We start from the raw sequence: 26,659 nt of genomic DNA, 5'->3' as shown, positions 1-26,659 counted from the left end.
ATATAGGCCCAAGTAAGGCTGCCTGCTGCTCCTATTTGCTTGTCTGAGGGCTGCTCCGTGTGATTCCAATGGAGGCCCAATGGGGAACAAGGCCCCTCTTGAGCTGACCAACCCAGCAGGGGTATTCTGGCCGACCACCAATCCTGTACTGGCCGACCCAGTAGATTAACGACATTCGCTGATATGGTCATATTTTAATGTTATTGTTAGCATCAGTCAAGATTTGCATCAGCTGGATGTTATTATTTATTGAGATGGCCCTATACCCCTATGTTGTGGCCTAGATCTTGATGAGGGCTTTTGATGGAAACCTTAGATCATAGTAGGACCAAATGGTACTGATGTATGGATTAGGTATGTGACATTGGCCAACATCCATCTATAAAGGCATGCACTCCTTATAATGTCTGTCTTGCCAATTTGGATTACTTTGAGAGTCCTAGGGTGAGGACAAACACATGATCAATTTTCAAAGGCAAACATAGTTGCAATCAAACACCTTGGATTGCTTTTCCAAATGTTTGAAACAATTCAAAAACATTTTGTTGAAAGGTTACTGTTTTTCTGTTTTAATTGGAAGTAGGATGGTGAAGAGAAAAGCATGCAAGCTTGCATTTGGAAGACTGTACTGGACATAAGTGTTGACATACGAAGTGCACTGTATCCTTGAACAAAGCGAGAAAACCAGAAGGTTATCTGGAGTTGACTGTCACGCACCGTTCTTTCACAATCACGATCAAAATTGTAGCAAGATAATAATCACGAATGAACAAGAAGAGAGATTCTAGTATGAATCAAACTGATGAGTCTTTACAATAATTTTGGAGAAGAATCACTCCGTGAAGGAGCTCGATACCACCCGTCCACCCTCGAGCTATCTCACTCTCACTCTCACTCTCACTCTCACTCGCATAAAGATGTTCAAATCAGATGATCAAATGATCAAATCTCAATCACACTCTCACTCTCACTCTCAAAATATCTTGATCTTACCTTCTTCTTTGCGCTGCCTCGATTCGCGTGTGCTAGTCACTTTTGCCGCACCTCGATATGCATGCCTTCTCTTCACTCGCGTCACCTCGCGATGCGTGCCTTCTCTTTCTCTTTCACAGCGCCTCGATATGCGTGCCTTCTCTTTGCTCGTGTCACCTCGCGATGCGTGCCTTCTCTTCTCTTTCACATAGCCTCGATATGCGTGCGTTGGGATTGTGTGTTCTCCTTCTCACGATCTCCTCTTCTTTTATAGCCTTTCACGACTCCAAAAAAAGACAGCCAAAAGCCCCCAAATTCGGCCAAAAATAGCTTTTCTCGAAAAGCGTGCGTGTGCTTTTCACCTTCTTTTAGCATGTGCTTTTGATAGCAAACACGTACGGAATCTCGACGTCTCTCTCTTTCTTTTCTTTTCTTTTTAAGGCATGAAAACGGCTCTGTTCAGAGCATCACCACGCCTGCCTGGTAGATCCAATGGACAAGCTCAATAGCTCATCTCGAAGATCGGACCCTCTTCTTTCCCTTTGCATTTAACCTTTCATGGCTAACTCTTGCATTCCGACCTCCGCCTAATGCCTGCAACTCTCGACACAGAAATCTAGATGCACTTTTAGCTCAAAACCACTTTGTTAGCAACTTCTGACCTCCATACAAGCATGCAAACGAGTGAACCACAAATTTTTCACTAGGACAAAGTTTTTCTACTCAACAAGATCTAAAACTCTCTCATACAGAGTTTCTTCAAATTATTTCTCTAACCAACTCAAAATCAAGCCGCAAAATCCAGCCGACACCATAATGGACAAAAATCAAAATTTTTCGCCAACACCAAACTTTCCCAAAACCTTCAAAACATGAAAACCATCCTTTTTGAACACTATCTGTGATATATATTCCAAAATATTTCATATGCAAAATTGGAGTGTCACATCCATTCCCTCTTCAGGAACTCTGTCCTCAGAGTTTAAATGAAGGAAACTCAGTAAGTAAGGCATCTACTACCCATGAAGCATCTTCTACAGGATAAGCATCCCACTTAACCAAAACTTCTTCTATTGTTCTATTCCTAAGCCGCTTCGTGCTCGTATCCAATATATATTCAGGTTCGACTTTCAAAGTTCCATTCTCCATGATCCTAGACTTGTCCTTCAAAATATGAGTTGGGTTGGCAACATAAGATTTCAATAGACAGACATGGAAAACAGGATGCACTTTTATGTTCTCAGGCAGTTCAAGTTGATATGCAAGCGTTCCCACCCTCTTTAAGATTTTAAAAGGTCCTGCGAAACAAGGTGAGAGTCTTCTATCCTTCCCAAGGATTAGATTACTGCGTTTAGGTATTACTTTCAGAAATACCATCTCCCCAATCTGAAATTCACGGAAAGACCGCTTCTTATCATAGTAATGCTTTTGCCTGTCTTGTGCTCTTTGAATGCTCTTCCGAATCAGTTTCACTTCCTCATCCATCCTCTCAAGCATTTGTCTAGACACTTCGACTCTATTTTGAGGATGCGCAAAATCACAGGAGTGTGGCTATTCTGACCATACATGGCATCAAATGGAGTCATTTGAATGGAGCTATGCCATGAACTATTATAAGCAAACTCGGCTAAGGATAGGAATTCAGTCCAATTTGTTTACTTCTCATTGACATACATTCGAAGCATATTCTCAAGTACGTGATTAACCCTTTCAGTTTCTCCATCTGTTTGTGGGTGAAAAGCTGTACTCACCTTAAGCTCCGTCCCAATTGCTTTGAATGTGGCCTTCCAAAAATTAGAAGTAAATTTGGAATCCCTATCTGACACAATACTTTTAGGCATCCCATGCAATCGGAAAATTTATTTCACAAACAACCTAGCTACCTCAAGAGCACCATCAGTCTTTTTCATAGGAAAGAAATGTGCCATTTTGGTAAGTTGATCAACGACGACAAAAATGGTATCATATCTTCCTCGAGCTGTAGGTAGTTTAGTAATAAAATCCATGGATATTGATTCCCACTTCCTGAAAGGTATATCCAAAGGTTGCATCTTACCAGGCATCTTATGTTGTTCCACCTTCACTTATTGACATTGTAAGCATTCTTGGACATAACGACGAACATCACGCTTTAGTGCAGGCCAATAAAATGATTTTCCAACCTTGCTGTATGTTTTGTTATATCCAACATGTTCCGAAAATGGAGCATCGTGACAATCATACAAGATTTTCCATCTCAAAGATGAATCACATGGTACACAAAGTCTATCATGGCAATATAAATTACCATTCACCATATCATGGCAATATAAATTACCATTCACCAAATTACCATTCACCCTTATTCGTTCCGATCTTGCAGAAAACATTAGAAATGAACTTGAACATGAAGGAAAGTTTCATTTGGTGAATGGTAATTTATATTGCCATGATAGACTTTGTGTACCATGTGATTCACCTTTGAGATGGAAAATCTTGTATGATTGTCACGATGCTCCATTTTCGGGACATGTTGGATATAGCAAAACATATAGCAAGGTTCGAAAATCATTTTATTGGCCTGCACTAAAGCGTGATGTTCGTCGTTATGTCCAAGAATGCTTACAATGTCAACAAGTGAAGATGGAACAACATAAGATACCTGGTAAGATGCAACCTTTGGATATACCTTTCAAGAAGTGGGAATCATTATCCATGGATTTTATTACTAAACTACCTACAGCTTGAGGGGGATATGATACCATTTTTGTCGTCGTTGATCGTCTTACCAAAATGGCACATTTCTTTCCTATGAAAAAGACTGATGGTGCTCTTGAGGTAGCTAGGTTGTTTGTGAAATAAATTTTTCGATTTCATGGGATGCCTAAAAGTATTGTGTCAGATAGGATTCCAAATTTACTTCTAATTTTTGGAAGGCCACATTCAAAGCAATTGGGACGGAGCTTAAGATGAGTATAGCTTTTCACCCACAAACAGATGGAGAAACTGAAAGGGTTAATCACGTACTTGAGGATATGCTTCGAATGTAAATGAGAAGCAAACAAATTGGATTGAATTCCTATCCTTAGTCGAGTTTGCTTATAATAGTTCATGGCATAGCTCCATTCAAATGACTCCATTTGAAGCCATGTATGGTCAGAAGTGTCACACTCCTGTGAATTTTACGCATCCTCAAAATAGAGTCGAAGTGTCTAGACAAATGCTTGAGAGGATGGATGAGGAAGTGAAACTGATTCGGAAGAGCATTCAAAGAGCACAAGACAGGCAAAAGCATTACTATGATAAGAAGCGGTCTTTCCGTGAATTTCAGATTGGGGAGATGGTATTTCTGAAAGTAATACCTAAACGCAGTAATCTAATCCTTGGGAAGGATAGATGACTCTCACCTCGTTTCGCAGGATCTTTTAAAATCTTAAAGAGGGTGGGAACGCTTGCATATCAACTTGAACTGCCTGAGAACATAAAAGTGCATCCTGTTTTCCATGTCTGTCTATTGAAATCTTATGTTGCCAACCGAACTCATATTTTGCAGGACAAGTCTAGGATCATGGAGGATGGGACTTTGAAAGTCGAACCTGAATATATATTAGATAGGAACACGAAGCGGCTTAGGAATAGAACAATAGAAGAAGTTTTGGTTAAGTGGGATGCTTATCCTGTAGAAGATGCTTCATGGGTAGACTTAGATGCCTTACTTACTGAGTTTCCTTCATTTAAACTCTGAGGACAGAGTTCCTGAAGAGGGAACGGATGTGACGCTCCAATTTTGTATATGAAATATTTTGGAATATATATCACTGATAGTGTTTAAAAAGGATGGCATTTATGTTTTGAAGGTTTTAAGAAAGTTTGGTATTGGTCGAAAAATTTTGGTTTTTGTCCATTATGGTGTCGGCTGGATTTTGCGGCTTGATTTTGAGTTGGTTAGAGAAATAATTTGAAGAAACTCTGTATGAGAGAGTTTTAGATCTTGTTGAGTAGAAAAACTTTGTGCTAGTGAAAAATTTGTGGTTCACTCGTTTGCATGCTTGTATGGAGGTCAGAAGTTGCTAACAAAGTGATTTTGAGCTAAAAGTGCATCTAGATTTCCGTGTCAAGAGTTGCAGGCATTAGACGGAGGTCAAGATGGAAGAGTTAGCCATGAAAGGTCAAATGCAAAGGGAAAGAAGAGGGTCCGATCTTCGAGATGAGCTATTGAGCTTGTCCATTGGATCTACGAGGCAGGCGTGGTGATGCTCCGAATAGGGTCATTTTCATGCCTTAAAAAAAAAAGAAAAGAGAGACGTCGAGATTCCGTACGCGTTTGCTATTAAAAGCGCACGCTAAAAGAAGATGAAAAGCACACGCACGCTTTTCGAGAAAAGCTATTTTTGGCCGAATTTGGGGACTTTTGGCCGTCTTTTTTTGGAGTCGTGAAAGGCTATAAAAGAAGAGGAGATCGTGAGAAGGAGAACACACAATCCAATGCACGCATATCGAGGCTGAGCGAAAGAGAAGAGAAGGTACGCATCTCGAGGTTGCTCGAATGAAGAGAAGGCACGCATATCGAGGCTATACGAAAGAGAAGAGAAGACACGCATCTCGAGGCTGTGCGAGCAAAGAGAAGGCACGCATATCGAGGCATTGCGAAAGTGACAGTAGCGCACGCGAATCGAGGCAGCGCAAGGAAGAAGATAAGATCAAGATATTTTGAGAGTGAGAGTGAGAGTGTGGTTGTATCGAGCTCCTTCACGGAGTGATTCTTCTCCAAAATTATTGTAAAGACTCATCAGTTTGATTCATACTGCAATCTCTCTTCTTGTTCATTCGTGATTATTATCTTGCTACAATTTTGATGCACCGTTCTTTCACAATCACGATCAAAATTATAGCAAGATAATAATCATGAATGAACAAGAAGAGAGATTCCAGTATGAATCAAACTGATGAGTCTTTACAATAATTTTGGAGAAGAATCACTCCGTGAAGGAGCTCGATACCACTCGTCCACCCCCGAGCTATCGCACTCTCACTCTCACTCCCACTCTCACTTGCATGAAGATGTTCAAATCAGATGATCAAATCTCAATCACACTCTCACTCTCACTCACTCTCAAAATATCTTGATCTTATCTTCTTCTTCGCGCTGCCTCGATTCGCGTGTGCTATTGTCACTTTTGTCGCGCCTCGATATGCGTGCATTCTCTTCGCTCGCGTCACCTCGCGATGCGTGTCTTCTCTTCTCTTTCGCAGCGCCTCGATATACGTACGTTCTCTTCGCTCGCGTCACCTCGCGATGCGTGCCTTCTCTTCTCTTTCGCACAGCCTCAATATGCGTGCGTTGGATTGTGTGTTCTCCTTGTCACGATCTCCTCTTCTTTTATAGCCTTTCACGACTCCAAAAAGAGACGGCCAAAAGTCCTCAAATTCGGTCAAAAATAGCTTTTCTCGAAAAGCGTGCGTGTGCTTTTCACCTTCTTTTAGTGTGCGCTTTTGATAGCAAACGCGTACGGAATCTCGACGTCTCTCTTACTTTTCTTTTCTTTTTAAGACATGAAAACGGCCCTGTTCGGAGCATCACCACGCCTGCCTCGTAGATCCAATGGACAAGCTCAATAGCTCATCTCGAAGATCGGACCCTCTTCTTTCCCTTTGCATTTGACCTTTCATGGCTAACTCTTCCATCCCGACCTCCGTCTAATGCCTGCAACTTTTGACACGGAAATCTAGATGCACTTTTAGCTCAAAACCACTTTGTTAGCAACTTCTGACCTCCATACAAGCATGCAAACGAGTGAACCATAAATTTTTCACTAGGACAAAGTTTTTCTACTCAACAAGATCTAAAACTCTCTCATACAGAGTTTCTTCAAATTATTTCTCTAACCAACTCAAAATCAAGCTGCAAAATCCAGCCGACACCATAATGGATGAAAACCAAAATTTTTCGACTAACACCAAACTTTCCCAAAACCTTCAAAACATGAAAACCATCCTTTTTGAACACTATCTGTGATATATATTCCAAAATGAAGCGTCACATTGACTGTTGTAAATTATGTGTAAAGCGAATGGAACTTTTATTAAAGACGACATAAGAAGCCACCATGAGCTTGTTGCCACATGTCGAGAAGAGTTGCATGCATGTATGAGAAGTCCCTTCAGATCTAGAGAGATAATGCTGAGATATGCAACCACAAGAACATGTATTGATATGAAGAACCAAGTACAAAACCTACCAATTTATGTGCCAATTTATCTAGAGAGGGCATGGAGCCTCACAGACTGGCTGGCTAGTATGTCACCCAGCAGACCTGCTGCTGACTGGGCCAATGGTCCCTGCAGACTGCAAAGCCGACTGTAGATTGCAGTCTGCTGACCTGGGGCCAAACCAGGGTGGCCCATTTGGCTGTCCTCAACCTAAACCAACAAGAACATGTGCTTGGTGCCCATGTGGCAGCCAATCTACTGCGCACATGGCAGCCCTAATTCTGCCCTCTTTCTCCCATCCCTTGCTGCATGTCAACCTCTCCTGATATGTAGGCTTATAGATGGGAAGGTGACCCCATTAACCCAACACTACATCGCTAGATCGACTAGGTGGCTAAAGATGAATGCATTTGTTCATGATGCCTTGATTTAGATGACACTTCTATCTACATGCTACATGTGTCTATTGGTGCTATTGCATGTTGCTCTACTTTTGGAATAAAAATACATTTTTCATTGACCCATGACAAGCTTTTGTCACTCATGCTGTTAGGAATTACCAAGCACGAATGGGAGACTATATTTTGAAAAAGCCATAATAATACTGTTGTGCAAGTATGAAGGCAATGGCAACTGATTCATTCATAGAATGGAGTACATATAGGCAACTGCCCATGAGTAGGTGGAATCTAGATACACAATCATCTCAATTAGGAAGACCACCAATGTCTCCTAGAATCTCTCAATCACACACCACACTCCTATATTCACTCAATCACACCTACTGACTGACACATCATCAGTCACACCTAATCAAGCACACCTACACACACGTGTTTACACACTCACTCATGTGATCACACTCACAACCATAGACCTTATGACCCTTGGTATGATCATGTTACATCGATTTGTCCTTCATACCCCCCCACAAATTATTGACCTCAACCCTAGCAGTAGTCCATGGGAAACTTCATGGCTTGCCCACCTCTTAGTGACAACTCTCATGATCCCAACCTGGCACTCACTCTGGTTGCATCAGCAGTAGACTCATTTGGGCATCCTCACCCCAACATGATCTCACTCTGACTTTGGTCTTTTGGTTTACAATTGGGAGATAGACAATGACTATGCATGGGAAGTCCCCATAGGTCTGACAAGAAACCCACACATAAGACTAACAATCATGTAAGGGGGACATCCCAGGGCAGAGTACCCTTATTGACCACACACAAAAATTCTAAGTTGAAGATGTGAGGGAATTCCCCTCCTTGATGGCAATCTTTTTTTGGCGTCGTTTCCAAGCCACCATTGTATCGGACTCATTAACTTGCTTGTCCATTGCATTGTACTCGGTGTCGATGAAGCAAAGCTTTTTTTCTTTGTGCATCTTCTTGATATACCAAAGCATAATCTTTTTGTCCATGTGAAGCAAAGTATCCAATTCTAGGCAAGGTCTTACCACATGGGCAGTGTCTAATGCCTTACAAGGTTTGACAAATAGACTCAAGCAAGTGGATCTTGAGAACTTATTCTTGGAGAGCACAATCATGATGTCATCCCCATATAGATGCAAAGAAGTTGCATACATCATAAGATATATTGCATAGACCACTAAGTCATCTTTAAACATCATATATGCTACATCCTTGTTGTCAATGTAGCCCTTCATCCAAACATATGACTCAAAGACCATGATTTTCGTAGTGATAATCAAAATTTTGACCATGAAATACTTCATCCATCCACTTATATGACAAACAGGCATCAATGCAAAGTGAAAGTAGTAAAGTAACCAAAGTTTTGAGCACATTATTACCAGCATTGCATGTAACATGAGGAAGTAATGCAGAAAACCCCCAAATCGAATAGTCAAGAACTGGAGGATCAAATTCGCACTGCTGGAGTTGGTTTTCAGAGGGCTTTTAGCATGGAAAGGAAGCTCTATTACCAGAGAGGACCTCCTAGAGAAGAATTGTGCAATGCTGCGTCAGAACATCTGTAAGAGTAGCGCCTTTCTCGATTGGTTTTTCTGTCTGTTCTCCTCGTATACTCAAGGATGCTTCAGCTCAAAGGGTTCGGGAAATGGTCGCCTAGATTGGGAGAACAAGCTTAAGGAAGAAGTAAAAGAAGGTGGAAGAAAACATGAAGAAGGAGAGAGATGGGGAAGATGATGACATGGCAGTTTTGGAAGCTTTAGAGGCTCATGGAGGTCGGAGTGGCTCTAATACCACATGTTGCTGCAAGCATGGAAGCATGATGACAAGATAGAACAGGTAGAGACATGGCACAAGTATGAAGGCAATGGCAACTGATTCATTCATAGAATGGAGTACATATAGGCAACTGCGCATTCTAGGGCGACTATCGAGAGGCGTGCTCGTTTCTGCAAGGCTTGGCCTTGAGGTGTTTTCTACATCTTCACTCTGCGAGGGATTGGTTGGCTATATAGTCCCCCCACTTGGCTATTAGCCCCAGTTCCAGAGATCCCCTAGGCAGTGAGCTGGGTTTCTCTGGAACAGGCCGGTTTTTCTTTCAGCCTTTTCCGGTTTTTTCCATACTCAGCACCTTCGGGGCTGCTGTCTTGTATGAAAATTTTTCATACTAGAAGGTTCCTTTCTTTGAAAAAAGAAAAAAAAAAAGGCAACTGCGCGTGAGTAGGTGGAATCTAGATCCACAATCATCTCAATCAGGAAGACCACCAATGTCTCCTACAATCTCTCAATCACACACCACACTCCTATATTCACTCAATCACACCTACTGACTGACACACCATCAGTCACACCTACACACACACGTGTTCACACACTCACTCATGTGATCACACTCACAACCATAGAGTCAAACATATATTTATGGATGAGGTTTGAAAGTGAGACGGTGTATTTCACACCTCAACTAGAAGACTCACTATGAGAACATAGTCTGAATGGTTGCTATCCATTGGTCCTTATTCGAAATGGCATTCTTTTACCTTAGTCCTAGAGCCTTCCACCATAGGCTAATACCCTTGTCCTCTAGGGTCTCTCCAAACCCTAGGGTTAGCTAATGGCAACCCATGGCTAGGAAGGGATTTAACATACTTCCCCCTTTCAAGATATTCATGTCCTCGTAAGGGAAAACCCTTTCTATTAAATTGGCAATTCTTTTTTCAGCTGGATCTACCTAACATACATTTCAGAATATTTTGAATTCATTTTGATATCGTTATACTTTTAGAACTTAGTTTGACATCAATAAAATAATTCTTAACCAATCTTTACTGTGTCCCATACCACCATAAATCATTCGAGGGAGGAGGCTTTAGCTAGATTAAGTCATTGATAGGTTCTAGTTCAACTTAGGCCTTCAGTTGATCAGAACTTTTTATGTCATGCCATATAACTTCTAAAACCTTATGTGAAATGTATGTTAGATCTTCCACTAATCTTTCAATTCATCTATAGATATCAACATATTTTTGCAAGTAGAAGAAAAGCAGACAAACTTTAATAACAAGAGAGAATTCTCATTCATAGGCCAAATACGAGATCTAGTATCATAGGGATACCATAGGATATTTTCAAATATCAAAGTGGTTTTTATGAGCATCAATAATTACACCAAAACTTTGCAATTTTTGAAGACTCTTTTGAGGATATCACTATCAGATTACTTTGAGCAGTTCCAATATTGTTTTGAAATATGCAAGAGACTATGCATATCCTTTGATACTTATCCAAATGCTAGTGCCTCCATTCTTCTAAATTCTAGGGACAATCTTTGAACTAAAGTGCCTATATAGGCATGGCCAAGCTATGGCCTATAGCTGTCCCCATTTTCATTATTACAGTCTTCTTTGGAAATCCTTGGAAATCTTCCCATGTCTGGCTGGCCGCTGAAGTATCTAATTGTGACCAAAGTACTCCTCAATCTTACATGGCTTTGTTTGAGAATTGCAAAAATGAAATTAATTTTGGTGAAACCTTACTGTTTCATCTCAAGTGTAATCTTTCCATTGCATTAGCTATTCTATCATGAGTATTGTTCATAAAGAAACCTTGAAGTCAAAAGCACTTAACCAACTCAGCCCACTTGATCTACTTACCTCATCAACTCTTCTTGATTTTAAACTTTCTTAAGGGGTTTGTAGTCAACCGTCACTATCAATTGAATGAGTGACAACAAAAAATGCCAAAGTCTGTATTGTAGAGTTTCTAACATTGATCTACTTTACAGATGCCTTGTTAGGCATTTGCCATCATTGCTGTAGTCATTGAATGCTTTTTATTCATTAGAGCTCTATTCTAGATGGTATTCTTAACCTTGTAGCTTTTCCCTCCAAGGTCTGCCCATCTGAAGACTCTCTTCACTGCCTGCCAATGCTGTGAACTAGGCATGTGCATGAACCTGCTGAGCTGGGATACTGCATACTGTAAGTCAGGTCTGGTGTGACATAAGTAAATGAGACATCCAACAGCCTGCTGGTAAAGAGTGATATCACATGGTGGGGTCCCATCATGAGCTGAAAATTTGAAACTAGGGTCCACTGGAGTAGAGATTGGCTTGCAATCCTCAAACTGAAAACGATCAAGGAGCTGTCCAATATACTTGGACTGTGACATCATGATACCCCCCTCGACATGAGCAAACTGAATGCCCAAATAATAGTGTAGCTGTCCCATGTCTGACATTTCAAAAGCCTGCTGCAATTCAGCCTTGAAAGCTGCAATATGCTGAGTATCTGGGCCCGTGATTAGCATATCATCCACATATAAAATCAGCACTAAAAAATCAGATCCACTCCCACGGACATAAAGAGTGGGCTCTGTGGGGCTAAATTGAAAACAAAGGGATAGTAAGTGTGCACTTCTTCCTGCAAATCCCCATGAAGAAAAGCAGTCTTGATGTCAAGCTGGTGCACTTGCCAATGGTGATGGGCTGGAATGGTAATGACATATCTAATAGTAGTAATCCTAGATGTGGGAGCAAAGGTCTCCTCAAAGTCAATGCGTTGTGTTGGACATACCCTTTTGCAACAAGTCGTGCTTTGTGTCGATCTATGCTGCCATCAGATTTCCTTTTTAATTTGTAGACCCACTGAGTACCAATGGCATGCTTGCCGGGAGGGAGATTTACTATTTCCCATGTGTCATTTTTGGCACTGGATTGTAACTCAGCTCTCATTGCATCCATCCACTCTTTGTTGTCAAAAGCATCTTTATGGCATAGAGGCTCTTCATTGCAAGCTGTAGCAAGGAGTGCAAACTCAAGAAAGTGACCATGCATCTCTCTATTCCCTGATCTTGTCTGGGCAGCAAGAGGTTGATCTTGTTTGCTGTTCCTCAATGTATGAAGAAGCCATCTGGGAACTTTCCGTTACTGTCTATTGACAGTTCTTTCTTCAATCACTGCATCATGAATAGTGGGATCATTTTGTGCTGGAAGAGAAACCTACAAATCAGCATGGGGTACTTGCTGATCATTGCTTGTTGGAGGGCCTGGAGGAGGCTCATGTTGCTGGTCAAAGTCCCTCTCTGAGGAAGGTAGAGGTAACCAAGAGTCAAAGGCATCAAACATGTCAACTTCTGGCTTAGCTTTGCAGTCCACAAGAGGAGAAGCCGAATGTTCAGCAAAGATTACATCTCTACTGACAATAATCTTCCCAGTATTTGGTTGGTATAACCGATACCCTTTGCTCTCTTGGCTGTAACCAATAAATATGCATTTGATTGCCTTGTCATCAAGCTTATGTCTCAGCTGAGATGGTACATGAACATATGCAAGAGACCCAAAAACTCTCGTGTGTGAAAGTGAAGGCTTCCTGCCTTTCCATGCTTCATAAGGTGTAACAGTCCTCAATACCCTTGTAGGTGATCTATTCAGCGCATAGTTGGCACACATCACTACATCAAGCCAAAATTTATTAGGCAAGGACTTGGCCTTAAGCATGCATGTGGCCATCTCCATAGTGGACTTGTTCCTCCTTTCAAGAATAGGATTATGCTGAGGAGTGTAAGGAGTAGTGCATGAGTGAACAATGCCCCATGAAGACAAAAATGCATCAAACTCCTTTGACATATACTCTGCCCCCCTATCTGTATTGAGGGTGACAAGCTTGCATCCTGATTCATTCTCGACCATGTTCAGCCACCTCTGAAAGCATGAGAACACTTCAGATTTGGCTTTTAAAGCATATACCCAGCAATATCTTGTGAAGTCATCAATGAGAGTCATGAAATATTTGTACCCCCCAATGGCATTTGTCCTCATTGGGCCACAGACACTGTGCACTAGCTGCAATTTCCTTTGTGAGAGTTTTGGACAATTCTTTTGAAAAGGAAACCGATGCATCTTACCCAAAAGACAACCCTCACACACATGTTTGGAAACTGTGTGAATTTGAGGTACATCATTTGCCATGTCCTATGAATGTAACTTGGCAAGAGCTCTATAATTGAGATGACCCATTCTCTCATGCTAAAGATGAGTTTCAGCAAGCTGTGAATCTGAAATAGCAAATGCTTCAATAGAGAGTGCAGCTGACTGATCATCAAGGTGATAAAGCCCCTTTTTCAAAGTGCCAGTGAGAACTATGGCATTGTCATCACGAAGATCATATGCTAGGCATCTGTATCCATCCAAAATCACTCTGAAACCTGAAGTGGCAATTGCTGAAATTGAAATCAAGTTGACTTCAATGCCGGGCACGAAAAGAACATTAGTCAAAGTGACAGGATGGCTTGAAATGGATGTGAGCTGCACATGTCCAATTCATTTTACAGCATAGGAGGCATTATTAGCACATGTGACAGTTTCCCCATGAGGTGCATTAGCTAAGGAATGAAACAACTGTCTGTAAGATGTGACGTGCTTGGAAGCACCACTATCAAAATACCAAGATTGAGCATCATTAGCAGTAAAGAATGGGTCAACTTGGGAGGGATCAAAGGAGCAATGGACAGCCCATGCCCAATCATCCTGGAGAGCATGTGCATGTGAGGCATCTGCTGGCTCGTGGGATTCAATTGCATGTGAGGCATTAGCTGTCAATCCTGCTTTCTTTTTCTCCAAAGCAATGCGCTTCTTGCATTCTGAAATTTCATGCCCAGGCTTGCGACAATAGTTGCATCTTTTTTTCTTTGACTTATCTACTGTATTTTTAGATGCATTGGAGGAATTGCCACTGTTAGGCGCATATTTAGGCTTGCCCATAGGCTTGGAAGCTTTGCCTCTTCCTGTCTGCTGTGAAGTAAATGCATGATCAAGAATAATAGCTTGTCTATTAGCACGACTTTGCTCTTCCTGCAAAAGCAAAGTAACTAGCTGATCAAAAGAGTAGTGGTCTGGATTACCCATGGCCACTAATCGAAGGGTTGTAGCAAACCCTTGATATGTATCTGGCAGTCCATTCAATGTGGTATTGACAAGCTGATAATTTGGCACCACCTCATCAATATTGGCAAGTTGTTCCATGAGGTCCTTGACCTTTGTCAGGTATGCATCCATAGAGTCACCTTCATTCATATTGACTTCCTGCAACTGCCTTCTTAAATATGCAACACGTGCCTCATTGCGAATCTGATAAAGAGAAGCCAATTTGTCCCAAGCATCCTTAGCTATCCTATAAGACTGGATGTGTGGAATAATGATTCTCTTGCATGATAAAGCAATACAGGAATGTGCATTTGCATCTCTTGCATCCCATCTTGATTGTTCCTGGGTTGGAGGAGCAGCAGCAGGGGTGCTAGAGGATAAGGCATCAGGAGTACCCTCTGCAGAGGGACCAGCAGTAGAGGTAGCTAGTGTAGCATTGGCTGGCCTCAGATCAATCCCAAAAACAATATTCCAAAAATGCCTTGCAACAAGAATATGTTTCATGAGATAAGACCACATCGGATAGTTGGTGCCATCCAACTTATCATCTTCACGAAGAATGCCAAATAGATCATGATTGTTGCCAGCCATTGCAAATGGGATACCCTGAAAAGAAGAGACCTGAAAACATAAAAGCCTCAAGGCTATCACTGCAAGGAGCTGGTTGTCCAAAACTGACAGCAAATGTCTGCAAGTACAAGAGTCGAAGGAGATGCGACGAACAGAACAGCTAGGGACACAACTGGGCGGCAGGGCTCGGGATCTATACGTGACCCGTACGGAAGTCCGTACAGTCGTACGGTCTATACGGAATGGAGCGCAGCTGAAGGTGTTGAAAGCTATGAACGATGCAGATCTGGAGGCAGGGGAACAGGTCCAGTAGCGCTCTGATACCTCTGTAGGGGCGATGAGCATAAGAGCAAGTACAAGAGTCGAAGGAGATGAACCATCACGTCAACTAGATTAAAGAAATGCAAGTACAAAGTACTTGAAGGTAGACCCTAGGACTAAGTGTCCTAGGTGTCACATAAGACTAAATGTCCTATGTGGCATAAAAGGCACAAAAAACCAAGTGCCTATAACTATGCCTACAAGGCATATACCAGGGCCCATAGGGCATCACTCGAACCGGGAGAAGATGGCCTACATTGCCAATAGTTAGCCTTTAGTAGATCCAGTATCTCTTGGCTCAGCAAGAAGCAACCAACAGTTCATGTATCTCTTGGCTCAGTTCATGTATCTCTTGGCTCATCAAGAAGCAACCAACAGTTGCCACATCCAGCTGTGAGGCTGAGTAGAGGGCAGCCTTCACTGTACAGTAGACTGTGTCTGGCTTCGACAGTTACTTACAAATCTTGGTATTCGCCATACATCCTTCACTATGGTCTACACTGACAGCCAGAGTGCTTTGGCCATTGCGCGTAATCCAATGTTTCATGCGCGTACCAAGCATATTGAAGTTCACTATCATTATGTTCGAGAGCAGTTGTCAACAGGAGACAGAGTTGTCCTACCTTCCCACATAGGACAACATAGCAGATATGTTTACAAAGGCACTTCCTCGTCCAAAGTTCGAAGTCTTCCGACAGGCTTTACACTTGGTTGCCTTTGTTACATGATCTGACATACCTTGTACATTCACAGGTGGCTATATCCTTTTGGATGAACATGTGTCACCATGACGAGAAAATACGAGGTATTCTGAGACGTTTCCAGAATACTTCAGCCCATACCATGGAGGGGGGTTTGTAGGCCATCTTCTCTCGGTTCTAGTGATGCCATATGGGCCCTGGTATGTGCCTTGTAGGCATAGTTATAGGCACTTAGTGTTTTAGTGCCTTTTATGCCACATGGGACATTTAGTCCTATGTGACATCTAGGACACTTAGTCCTAGGGTCTACCTTCAAGTACTTTGTACTTTCATTTCTTTAATCTAGTTGACATGACGGTTCATCTCCTTCGACTCTTGTACTTGCTCTTATGCTCATCGCCCCTACAGGCAACCCATGGCTAGCTACGTATGTAACAATGTGGCAAGGTTTGTAAGATGGAATACATGCACTAAGTTTTTATTGTTTTGAACACGAATGCAAAATTACTTTACTTAGCACTTAGCTTGATGCATATATATTTTGATGGTGGCCTTTGTTAGTACTCCTTGTAGTTGGTTTGAATGTCTTTTCCTTTTTTTGAAGCACTGCATATTGATTCTTATGCATTCTATCTTTGGAGAGGGCATTTCTTGTTGGGGTTTTATACTTGCAAGTAGCTAGGTCATTTGCCCAAGCAACATGTTTCCATGGACATGATCCTCTCTCCCTATGAGTCATATGTTTAGAGTCACCACTGTTCAAGTACCACACAAGGTCACCTTTCTGAAATACATATGACCTATGTGAAGTAGGAAGGAGAAAGATGAGGAAATATGGGCATGCATATTTTTCAATGTCAAAACATAAATTCTTAACCCTTTGACTTGACCATATGGAATCAAATCTACAAAGTGTTATCCTTGAACTTTGCCCTTGCATCCAAAGTATCTGATGTACTGGAAAGCTCCTTAACCATCATGAAGACATGGTTTTTGTCATCCTCCACAAAATTGGCATGGGGATCACATTTTGCCTTTGTGTCATTCTATTCTCATTTGCAATTCATTTTTAGACATCTACAATGCAGGACTTAGCTGACAGTAGTAGTTATATCTATCCTTCTTAAATTTATAAATACTCCTTTTCTTCCATTATGGGAATTTATAAAGGTGTCAAGTTGACCATTGTGTCATCGTTGTACTTCTAAATTTCCCCTTTTTCCTTTATGATAAATCTTGGTTACTTATGGTCTCATCAATGCTTTGCTAGTTGATCTTTGAAAACTGCCATCCTAGAATATTGAGGCTCGGTCCACTTCTCAGGCTCGGTCCACTTCTCACAACATCATCCACGGATCACCTGCAAATAATGTTTTATCTTATGACATGACGTCGTGATATTACATATACTCAAATATCTTTGCCACCTTCTGTGCAATTATGACCCTCCATAGCTATCGTGGGCTGTGCTATGATGACTAGAAATCTCATTATAATCCTCTGTGTCCTAATGCCTATTCTTTTGTTCTTGTTACTCGGCACATCATTAGTGACTAGTTGTGATGATTCTATCACTACGTCAATTGACACGAAACCCACACGTGCGTCCTTTGCAAAGTTCCAAGGTTCACAGGCAAGGGATTTCACACTTGGCAATTATTGATCTTGAGAAGAGTAGAACTGGTGGAGTCACAGAATGTATGTGCAGTTGACGTTCTAGGACAAGGTTTGATTAGTCTTGACATATATCATTTGAAGAAGGCAAGTGTGGTTTTGTAGGACTTAGAGATCTTCGACATGCTGATTGTACATTCGAGCCATAAAGCCTGGAAACATCAATCATCCTCAGTACGAATGGAGCCAAGCAACTGGCTCTGACATCAATGATCCTGTTAAAAATGATGATGTGATTGTAATGGTACTAACTAGTGTCCAGGAAGTGTCAGCCTCTCTATTTTCCACCCTCAGGGTTATTCCTTCTGATTAGAGGCACTGATCCTACATTACTAGTACTAGAAAGTGTAACTTTGCAGAGCAGACTGCATTTGTGGTTAAACACATGACAGATCTGAACCTCGGGCATAAAGCTGAGAGGCAATAGTCGTGGCAAGGACAGACACACAGGAAATAGTACTACAAGAAGAAGAATCATGAACACAAGAAAAAGGATGGGAGTGGTGTACTATGTAACTGAAGACGCCGAATGAGCAGATCAGGAATGTGTAGCTTTGTCGCAGATGATAAAAAGTTTCCAGACGATAGAGAGTAAGCGATCTAAACTTCTGTTCTCTGGGCAAATTTAGCATGCTTGTGCAGCTAACTATTAAGTGTGGAGATTTGTTAGCTGTAAGTAGAAGTTGGGTTTGTTCTGTTGACTGTAATTGCAGGAGTCTGTGATCAGAACTTGTCTTTGGGGGCTTCTCTTTAGATGCACATTTGTTGAGGCTCTCTGTGTTTGTTCGGATGACTCATACTGAAGGTTCTTATGATTGTTTAGACTCTCCTTCCCCATGGATCATTGATGAGGTGAACCTGCGGTTATAGAGGACATGCAACTTTGGAGGCATGAGCCTTACACTTGGCAGTGGGCACTAGCCCGTGCTTGCTTGTAGGGACCATGAAGGTTAGCCTTACTTGGTCGTAGGTAGGAGTCAAGAGTCTTGTTTAGAGTATGAGCAGGCAGTGGAGAGGTTTCCAGCCGAACGTCATCCTTATGAAGGCATCTTCCTAATTCACAATTTGAGCTGAGTATTCTTGCTTCTCCATTGGCTCCTTACATGCAATAGTATAATCAAAACATGTGTGAGCTCTTTCATAGGCATAGCCCTCTACCACGGGCACGCACTAGGCCTATTTCACTAGTGACATAGTAATAGAGGTCTGGTTAACGTTTTAGTTGAAAGTGAGATTTAGAGGCCATAGCTATGCGCCCTAGAGTTTGATGCAAAATACACATTTCAGGACCCAATTATTTAGTTACAATCTCAATAGATGGGTTAAAAAAGAGACTCTTAAAGGTGGAGTTAAAACTAACTCAAATTCTTCTATCATCTAACGAACCCATAGGTTTTGATTGTTTACTTAATATTTCTCCTTGTCTATCACTTCAATTATTTCTGGTAGGGAGAAATAGAGCCATGTAAGGCCTCCATAGATATTAGAACAGCTAACCAAAAGTAGTAGGAAATTCCAACTTCTAGGAAATAGCTCTTGGGTAGACCATGCTCTGATATTTAAAATGCATAATAGTTAGTTTAGGTATGACCAGATCGATGATTTGTAAAGGTGTAGTCCTTGTTGGAAAATAGCTGCTATGAAAGGTGTTTGATCTTAGTTTTTTCCAATGTGCTTTTCTGGAGTGCTTTTTACTTGAAGCAAACCGTGATCTATACATTGTTAACCAGTGAATATATTTATCTAGAATAGAAAGTGTCTCTTAAGCAAGTTCTCTTTTTTCTAACTTTCAGCTGGAACTTTTTGTGGTTTCAGGTGAAAGAAACCAATCTTTAAGGTTGCATTTTCATGCTCAGGCAGTGCAGGTAATGAAACATTCAACTTTCAATAATTTTTTATTAGCCTCCTCCTTAAGTGCTAACCTTTGTCACGGCTGAGTCTGCCCTTGACCTCCGGAGTGCTGACAGAAACTCGTACGAAGACCTTTGTATAAATGGATGCTCAAGTATGTGCGGGTGTGTGGATTTGTATGCGTGAGAACATATGTTTATACTATGGTCTACACCCACTTTTGGGCGCTGATGACGTAAGTGGGGATGTCATAGTAGCTAGTGCCTACTATGCGTGATGGAGTTTATGGTTTTTAATCTTATGAGTGACTATCACGAGATTGAAACTGCACTATGTGTGTTTTTAGAGGATGAGCTTGGGCATATTCCTGGATTCATCTAGATATATAATTGATCTTTGTGAAACTAAATAATTAATGTATGGTAAAAGAATCTTCATTTTCAAACCTTTTGGGATGGGAATGACAGGCGGAAAAATTTAATTTGCCAAGTTTCGTGGTATCGATTGGGGTCAGAATTATGATTTTTGTACGATATTGAGGACTGTACTATGTAAGTGGAAAAATGTAAAGCTTGTCCTATCAAAAGCCATTAAGGTAGTTCTATTCCTAAAATAAATAAAATAAGTGAGCCCTTCATTTCTTGTATGGTGAACTCAAATTGAAACTAGCGCAGATAGCTTCAGTTCTTGATCGTCTTATGTTTTTGGGTAAATTTCCTATTAAGGTTTTTGAAAGATATTAATATGAGGTTCTTTTTAAAATCAAAACTTCTCTTGTCAAGATCTTAAGAAATCAACATTGCTTTCAGTTGAAAGTATTCTTGAAGAAGTTTCTAAAGTCTCAGGTTGTAATCCTAGTATGTGCAATTAATAAGAAGCCCTACCTTAAATATCACGTATCATGTTACATAAGGGGATTGGTAATTCACATTGGGAAATTTTTAGACTTTTTAGTATGAATGCATTCGAAAGACTATATGAGTCTCAGGAGTTCCTTAGCTCAGTCTCTGGGCTGATGCTGGCCTCTCAACCGTAGGGATTTTTAGGCTTTATTGGATTAGGCTTGTATAAGGTTAATAAACTAGGTGTAGGTGTGGTAGTGTTTTTTACTATGTGGGATTTGTGAGAAGTGCAGCGGAAATGAACTGCTGAAATGAGGGGAGGGGGAGGCATATATATCTAGCCCAGCCCCCCCTAGTCGGTCATCATAGTAGGGCACCGACCAGCTGCCTATAGGGGGCCGACCCCAAGCAGCATACTGCCTATATGTAGGGATCAAGCCCCCAGCCCATGAAGGGCTAAAGCCAGTAAGGTGGCTGACCTGCAGGTCGGCCCACCCTCTGCTCCACAGCCCATAAATGGGTCTCTAAGAGGCGCTTAAAGGGCAGCCCTACAGCGCATACCTGCTCGCACACCTCCGTACCCTGCCCGGGAACCTCCATGACCTCCGTGGCAACGCGCATGAGGCATTGGATCAGCCACTCTCACGGGGGGTGGGCACACCCACAACATAGGCCCTCTGGGCAGGCACACCCACCCACAAGGTCCTCTCTCTAGGTGACATTAGGAGATGTTGACCTCTAACACACCCTCTCAGCTCCTGGATGGAACAGAGACGCCAGGGAGCTGGGTGTGCCGTTGGAACAACTGGAGGAATCCATCGTGTGATACTCCACTGCTGAAGATCACCACAGGTATTGTTGAAGAAGCCCCCTCTTGGCACGAACCGCCTAAGGGAGAAGTGGAATGGTTGCTCCCAAGCCACAGGTGCTAGGAACACTCCTCTGGTTTGGTAATGGTACACTGGGTCATCTAGTGTATACAACAATCCAACTGCTAGCACTGGTACATGACTCTAACAAAAGGTACTGGAACAATAATCCGACTGATACTGCATCCGGTGCAAGGTCTGCTTCCCTGCATGGGCACCTATATCTCAGAGCTAGATAGCCCCCTCTCAAGTCCAAACTGGTATACTGTCGCCAGATCGATGAACTTCAGTGCTTCAATGATAATGGGCATATAACAACTCACAAGGATCAATCAACTGTGTCTGGGTTCCCAGCACTGGAAATCTATTGATCCATCCGGATCTCTAGCAGCATCAAACAATCGATGTAGCAGAACACTAGGAGACCCCCTGTGGGTCTGCCAGGTTATAACGTCCAAACAAAATACAAACTGGTAACATACTGCCACTTGAGTGAGCGGGAACAACTCCTCGTGGCTCGAGGTTCTGCCTGAAAGCCTGCCTCGATAAATGACTCCTTGCTAGGTGCACCTGATCGGCAGGTCAGGCCGCCACAGACAAGCAAGCAATCCTCCATCTGGATCCAAAAAGCCTGCTGGTAGCGCCTGCCAAATGCTACTAAAGAACTGGAGTATACATGGTCACAGATTGGCCAATTGGTTACTGGACCCCTCTGCGTTCCATTGGGGACACTGATGCCAATAATGACCTCTTTGGCCACATTAGTTATATGTATGGGATGCCTTGAGAGCTTCTCATTCCTCAGCTGTCAACTGCTTTTTGCCTTTCTGATCAGTTGTCAAAGCCTCAGACTGACTGCCATAGGTACGATCGACAAAGCGCTTCCCTGGTCAAGCACCATGGGGACCAATTCCTCCTAGGTCAACTCGTTCACCCTACCACTGGTGATCAAGGATGAATAGAAGGCCCCGTATTGAGAGGATAATTGGGACAGAAGAGTAATGGCCATGTCCTTTGACGATACCTGCTTCCCCCTGCTTGGAGGATCTCTTGCTGAAGTTCCTGTAACTCGTTGATGTGGTCCCGCATCGATGAAGACTTATTGGGATCCAACAACTGCATCTGGACCTCCAGTGAAACCCTCTTCATGGGAGAGGTTCGATTATACATGGACACCAAATGCTCCCATATACTTTTGGCCACTGTCATGTGCTTCACGTGATTAATCACCTGAGGAGTATAGTTAAGAAATATAAATGATCTTACCCTAGCATTGACACGGTCCCAGAGTTGAAATAGGGTCTCGGCCTCCTTTTGCTATAGGGTGCCAAGGTCCTTCGCTAGGGGATGTGGTGGGGCAACACCTATCAAGATGAAATCTGCCAGGTCGTATGACTGTAACACAGACTCCATCATCACCCGCTAGACTGCCATCTCGGACAAAATCTGCCAGGTTGTATGACTGTAACACAGACTCCATCATCACCCGCTAGACTCTACCATCTTGGACAAAGTCGCCATGTCAGAGTGAAGAGGAAGCTGAACTGAAAGAGAGGGTGGATGGGGTAGAAGGGAGCATAAGGTTGAAGAAAGGAGAAGGCTGAGGAAGGCGATGAAGGGGCTGAAAGTCCTATGTAACTTCGCTCCTCGCTTTCCGTCCCTCGGGAACACCTCCTCTCTGATCTGAAAGCACCCTTCAAAGTCACCCTTCACTGGTCACCTGAACAGTCCACTCCTCGCACATGCTCCTCCTCAAAGACACCTCCAAACAGCTCCCTGATCATCCTCTCTGTGTATTGGCTCAATACTCCCTCCGCTCCTCGGGTCTCAAGCTAACCGCGGCTCTGGTACCATGTGAGAAGTGCAGTGGAAATGAACTGCTGAAATGAGGGGAGGGGGAGGCATAGTAGGGCACTGACCAGCTGCCTATAGGTTGCATACTGTCCTATGTGTAGGGCTCAAGCCCCCAGCCCATGGAGGGCTGAAGCCAACAAACAGCTATGAAAAAGATAGATGCAAAGTTTTAAGAGTTGAGTAATCAGCCTTGCATTTTGATTTGTGTTGGATGAAATCTGGAAAGGAAGACCTTGATTTGAAAAAGAAAAGGTGCACAAAAGCTGTAGATGTTGAAGATGCCTTTGTTGGTTAAACTTTCTTATAGATAATTTGTTCATAATTCTAGGAGACTCTTTATTCCAACAAAGCATTGGTATTCTGATGGGCACCAATTGTGCTATTTTTAAAGAAAACTTCTACCTTTTACTTATGAATGAGTTTATGCAACAATTGACCTCTTGTGAGACTTGTCCAATTCTTCTTCATAAACTAAGTGAGGTCATTAGGGGATTCATCCTAGACGTTCAAAACTTTAAAGATTTAATGTATTAGGGTGGAGGAATTTATCCTTGAGAGTTTTGTGAACTTAATTGTACAGCTAGTGGAAGCTATTGTAGTTTCTTGGATCTTAGCACTATTCAATCTTCTTTAGCTTTAGAAGTTGATATTTATGATTAACAATAACCTGAGTATGTGTTGTTGAATATCATATGAATGCCTTACATTGACCAAACAAACATATCTGATATGGCTAAAGATGGAGTGATTACTTCCCAGTTCTTGTCTTTGCACAAGTAGGAGCGTATTTATCTCTCAATTTTGTAATTTGACTCTATTACTTCTTAGACAGGACTATGATACAAGAAAAGTAATGAAGAAACATTGCTTTGTACATTATTGCAGTTGTTATATCTTTGGAATTTCAGCTTTGGGTTTGTTTAGGATCCTTGAATGTAGAATCAAATCCCAAAATGGGGAGCTTCAAAGCCCATTTTCTTTTTAGTCTTAGTTTTGTTCTATCTTCGGAGGGCACCTACTCTTAGGCAGGTACTTGTTTGGTTTGTTCCCCCCACTGACTGATAAAAAGATAATGATAATAATTGTTTCCTCGTGTTTGCATTGGTGTTTCATTTGTTTTCTTTTATGTACACTAGTTATCTTTCTTCCTTGCTTTTCTTTTTCTTATTTTGTTTCTTCTTTTCTATCAAAGTTTTCTATTGTTTGTTTACCTTCATTACTTTGCGCATATGTTTACTGACCACATATGTGATTTTGTCTATTTGAATTCCTCTTACAAGACTTCACACACCGGATAGTTATCTTGTTCAATGAAATCGTGTGCACATTTTATTGTTAGTTTAGTGGTTGCCACTTATCGTGGCTGATTGCCATTTGTGCTATTGTAGGTATTGATATGCCATCTGCATTATGGCCATCTCATCTTTAGTACTACTTTACCATCTACAGCATGGTCGTATATTTATACCATCTTCAGTATGCTTTCACGTTTTACCATCTCCCAGATGGTTACACCATCTAGAGTATGGTAATGGATCTTTAGTATCCATAGATATTCCGTAATAGGATGTTTGAAGCTATTGCATGGGATAGAGTTCACATTTCATCAAATCCAAGTTGCAAGCTTCTTTTCTAGAGTATTGAGGTTAAATGGGTACTGCTATATCAAAACCTTGGAAGGGTAGGTAACATGATACATACCAAAAGGGCAACACCAACTAGAGGCAAAGATGTCTATGGAAGGCATGAGTGCTAGTAGCTAAATAAAATTGTCAAGTAGTTGGAGGAGAGAGAGTGGGGATCCCTAAGAAAGAAAAATTCTAGCAATGATGTTGGAATGGTCACGTCCCCATCTGTAAGCCCCCATATGAGGAGAGCATGGGGGAGGGAGACCTAGGGCAAGAGTTGCCACATGGGCATCTGTTTGGATGCCATGTGGGCAGCATGCCTAGAGAAAATAAAATGGAGAGGGGGCTGCCACATGGGCAGTACCTCACAAGAAAAGAGAGAAAGGGGCTGCCACATGGACAGCATCATGGATGTCATGTGGGCAGCACATCTAGAGAAGTACTTGGAGCCATCTGGGAGTATGGATCAGCACCATGGATAAGGTGACTGGCAGAAGCAGGTCCAGGAGCAGATCAGTGGCGATTAGCTCCAGACAGAGGCAAGGAGTGGCCATATGAAGGCGGCACAGGGCGGGGTACTTCACCATCAAAGGCGCACACGTGCGGGGCAGGTTTGGGGCCTGCACAAGGGCCTGTTGATGGCAGGACAGCAGCAGCAAAGGGGAGCCTAGCAGCAGCCCAAAAGGGCCTAGCTAGGGCCCTTATATAGGGCTGGTTTGTCATGTGCATGGTGTACCTAGGGTTGAATATCAAGTGAACGTGGGTTACAGGATAGCATAGGGCTGGATGGCTATTTTTAGCCGAGATTGCTATATATAGAGATTGATTCATATATAGTGCTCGCTTTATATGGAGGGAGCTATTCATAGCATTGTGCTATCTATAGTGGGCTTCCTTCTATACAGAGGGAGGGCCAGTGCTATTGTGTAGATCAGTTGAGCGCTCCTCAACTGATGGATGGGGCTTGGACTCAGGCTGGGACTCTGGCCATCTACATGGCGGATCATAGGTGGTGTATCGAAGGTCCTCTGGACGGGCTTAGGTGGTATGGGACGCGTGGGTTAGATACGGGCCTATGGATGAGTCGAGCTGTAGCCCATGTGCTCGGGAGGATCGAGGCACCTGCGCTATGATTCTGGTTGGATTGAGGATGAGATTCTAGGTCAGTGATAGGGTCAGATCCTACAGGGTCGTGTCACCTGGTATCAGAGCCGTCCTATCACAATTGAATTCAACGCGAGGTATGCAGAAAGGATGTCTTCCAGGTACGCTTTTTGAGATTGCTCTTGCAAAACTGAATTTCCGCTCATGTATGGGCTGAATCGTTGGCTGATGATGTGCGCTCATGATTGGGAGAGTTGTGGAAGAAATAGAAGTCCATAGGCTGTGTGCTCTCTTGGTTGCTACGTGTTTGGAAATTGTGATTCCCTGAGAAGGGTAGGCGATGAGAAGACTTGATGCTTTCAGCAAGAGATACGAGGATGGATCGTTTCTGACCTATAACTTCCCATGCTTGGGTTGTTGATGTGATTGGCTGTGTGGGGACGCGTGAGAGTGGGCTGGTTAGGGAAAGAATCCGCTCTAGGTTCTCAAGGATGAGATTCCTACCCTAGAGACCTAGATTTCCTGCAGTTGAGAAGTAGGAGGAAAGAGAGGGCGTTCGTAAGCCAGAGAACGGCTTGTCTATGAAATTCGGGCATCAGAGATAGGGGCGATATGATTGGGGCAGGCGCTTGGCTTTGGGAAGGAGCGTATGGCTTGATTTTAGCGCGTTTTGGCTATTTTTGGCTGGCTGGAGAAAAGCGGGACCAGATCTATTAAAAGCGAGA

The 26,659-nt window shown here is 42.4% G+C and overlaps 1 protein-coding gene across 6 annotated transcripts in view; it reads left to right on the top strand.

Moving 5' to 3' along the window:
- PYR4 (pyrimidin 4) overlaps positions 1 to 26,659 on the top strand; it is a 53,510-nt gene that overhangs the window by 6,963 nt on the left and 19,888 nt on the right. For all 6 annotated transcript variants that reach the window (XM_087391434.1, XM_087391436.1, XM_087391435.1 and 3 more), the window contains exon 3: positions 19,602 to 19,651. In XM_087391434.1, the coding sequence (XP_087247560.1) occupies positions 19,602 to 19,651 (50 nt within the window). The remainder of the gene's footprint in view (positions 1 to 19,601; positions 19,652 to 26,659) is intronic.

This window comes from Dipteris shenzhenensis, chromosome 20, assembly GCF_047967505.1.
Source record: "Dipteris shenzhenensis isolate YYH24624 ecotype China chromosome 20, Dip_SZ_1.0, whole genome shotgun sequence".
Taxonomy (NCBI): domain Eukaryota; kingdom Viridiplantae; phylum Streptophyta; class Polypodiopsida; order Gleicheniales; family Dipteridaceae; genus Dipteris; species Dipteris shenzhenensis.
Note: the sequence above shows the minus strand (reverse complement) of the source record. Positions and strands in the feature narration are given on the sequence as shown.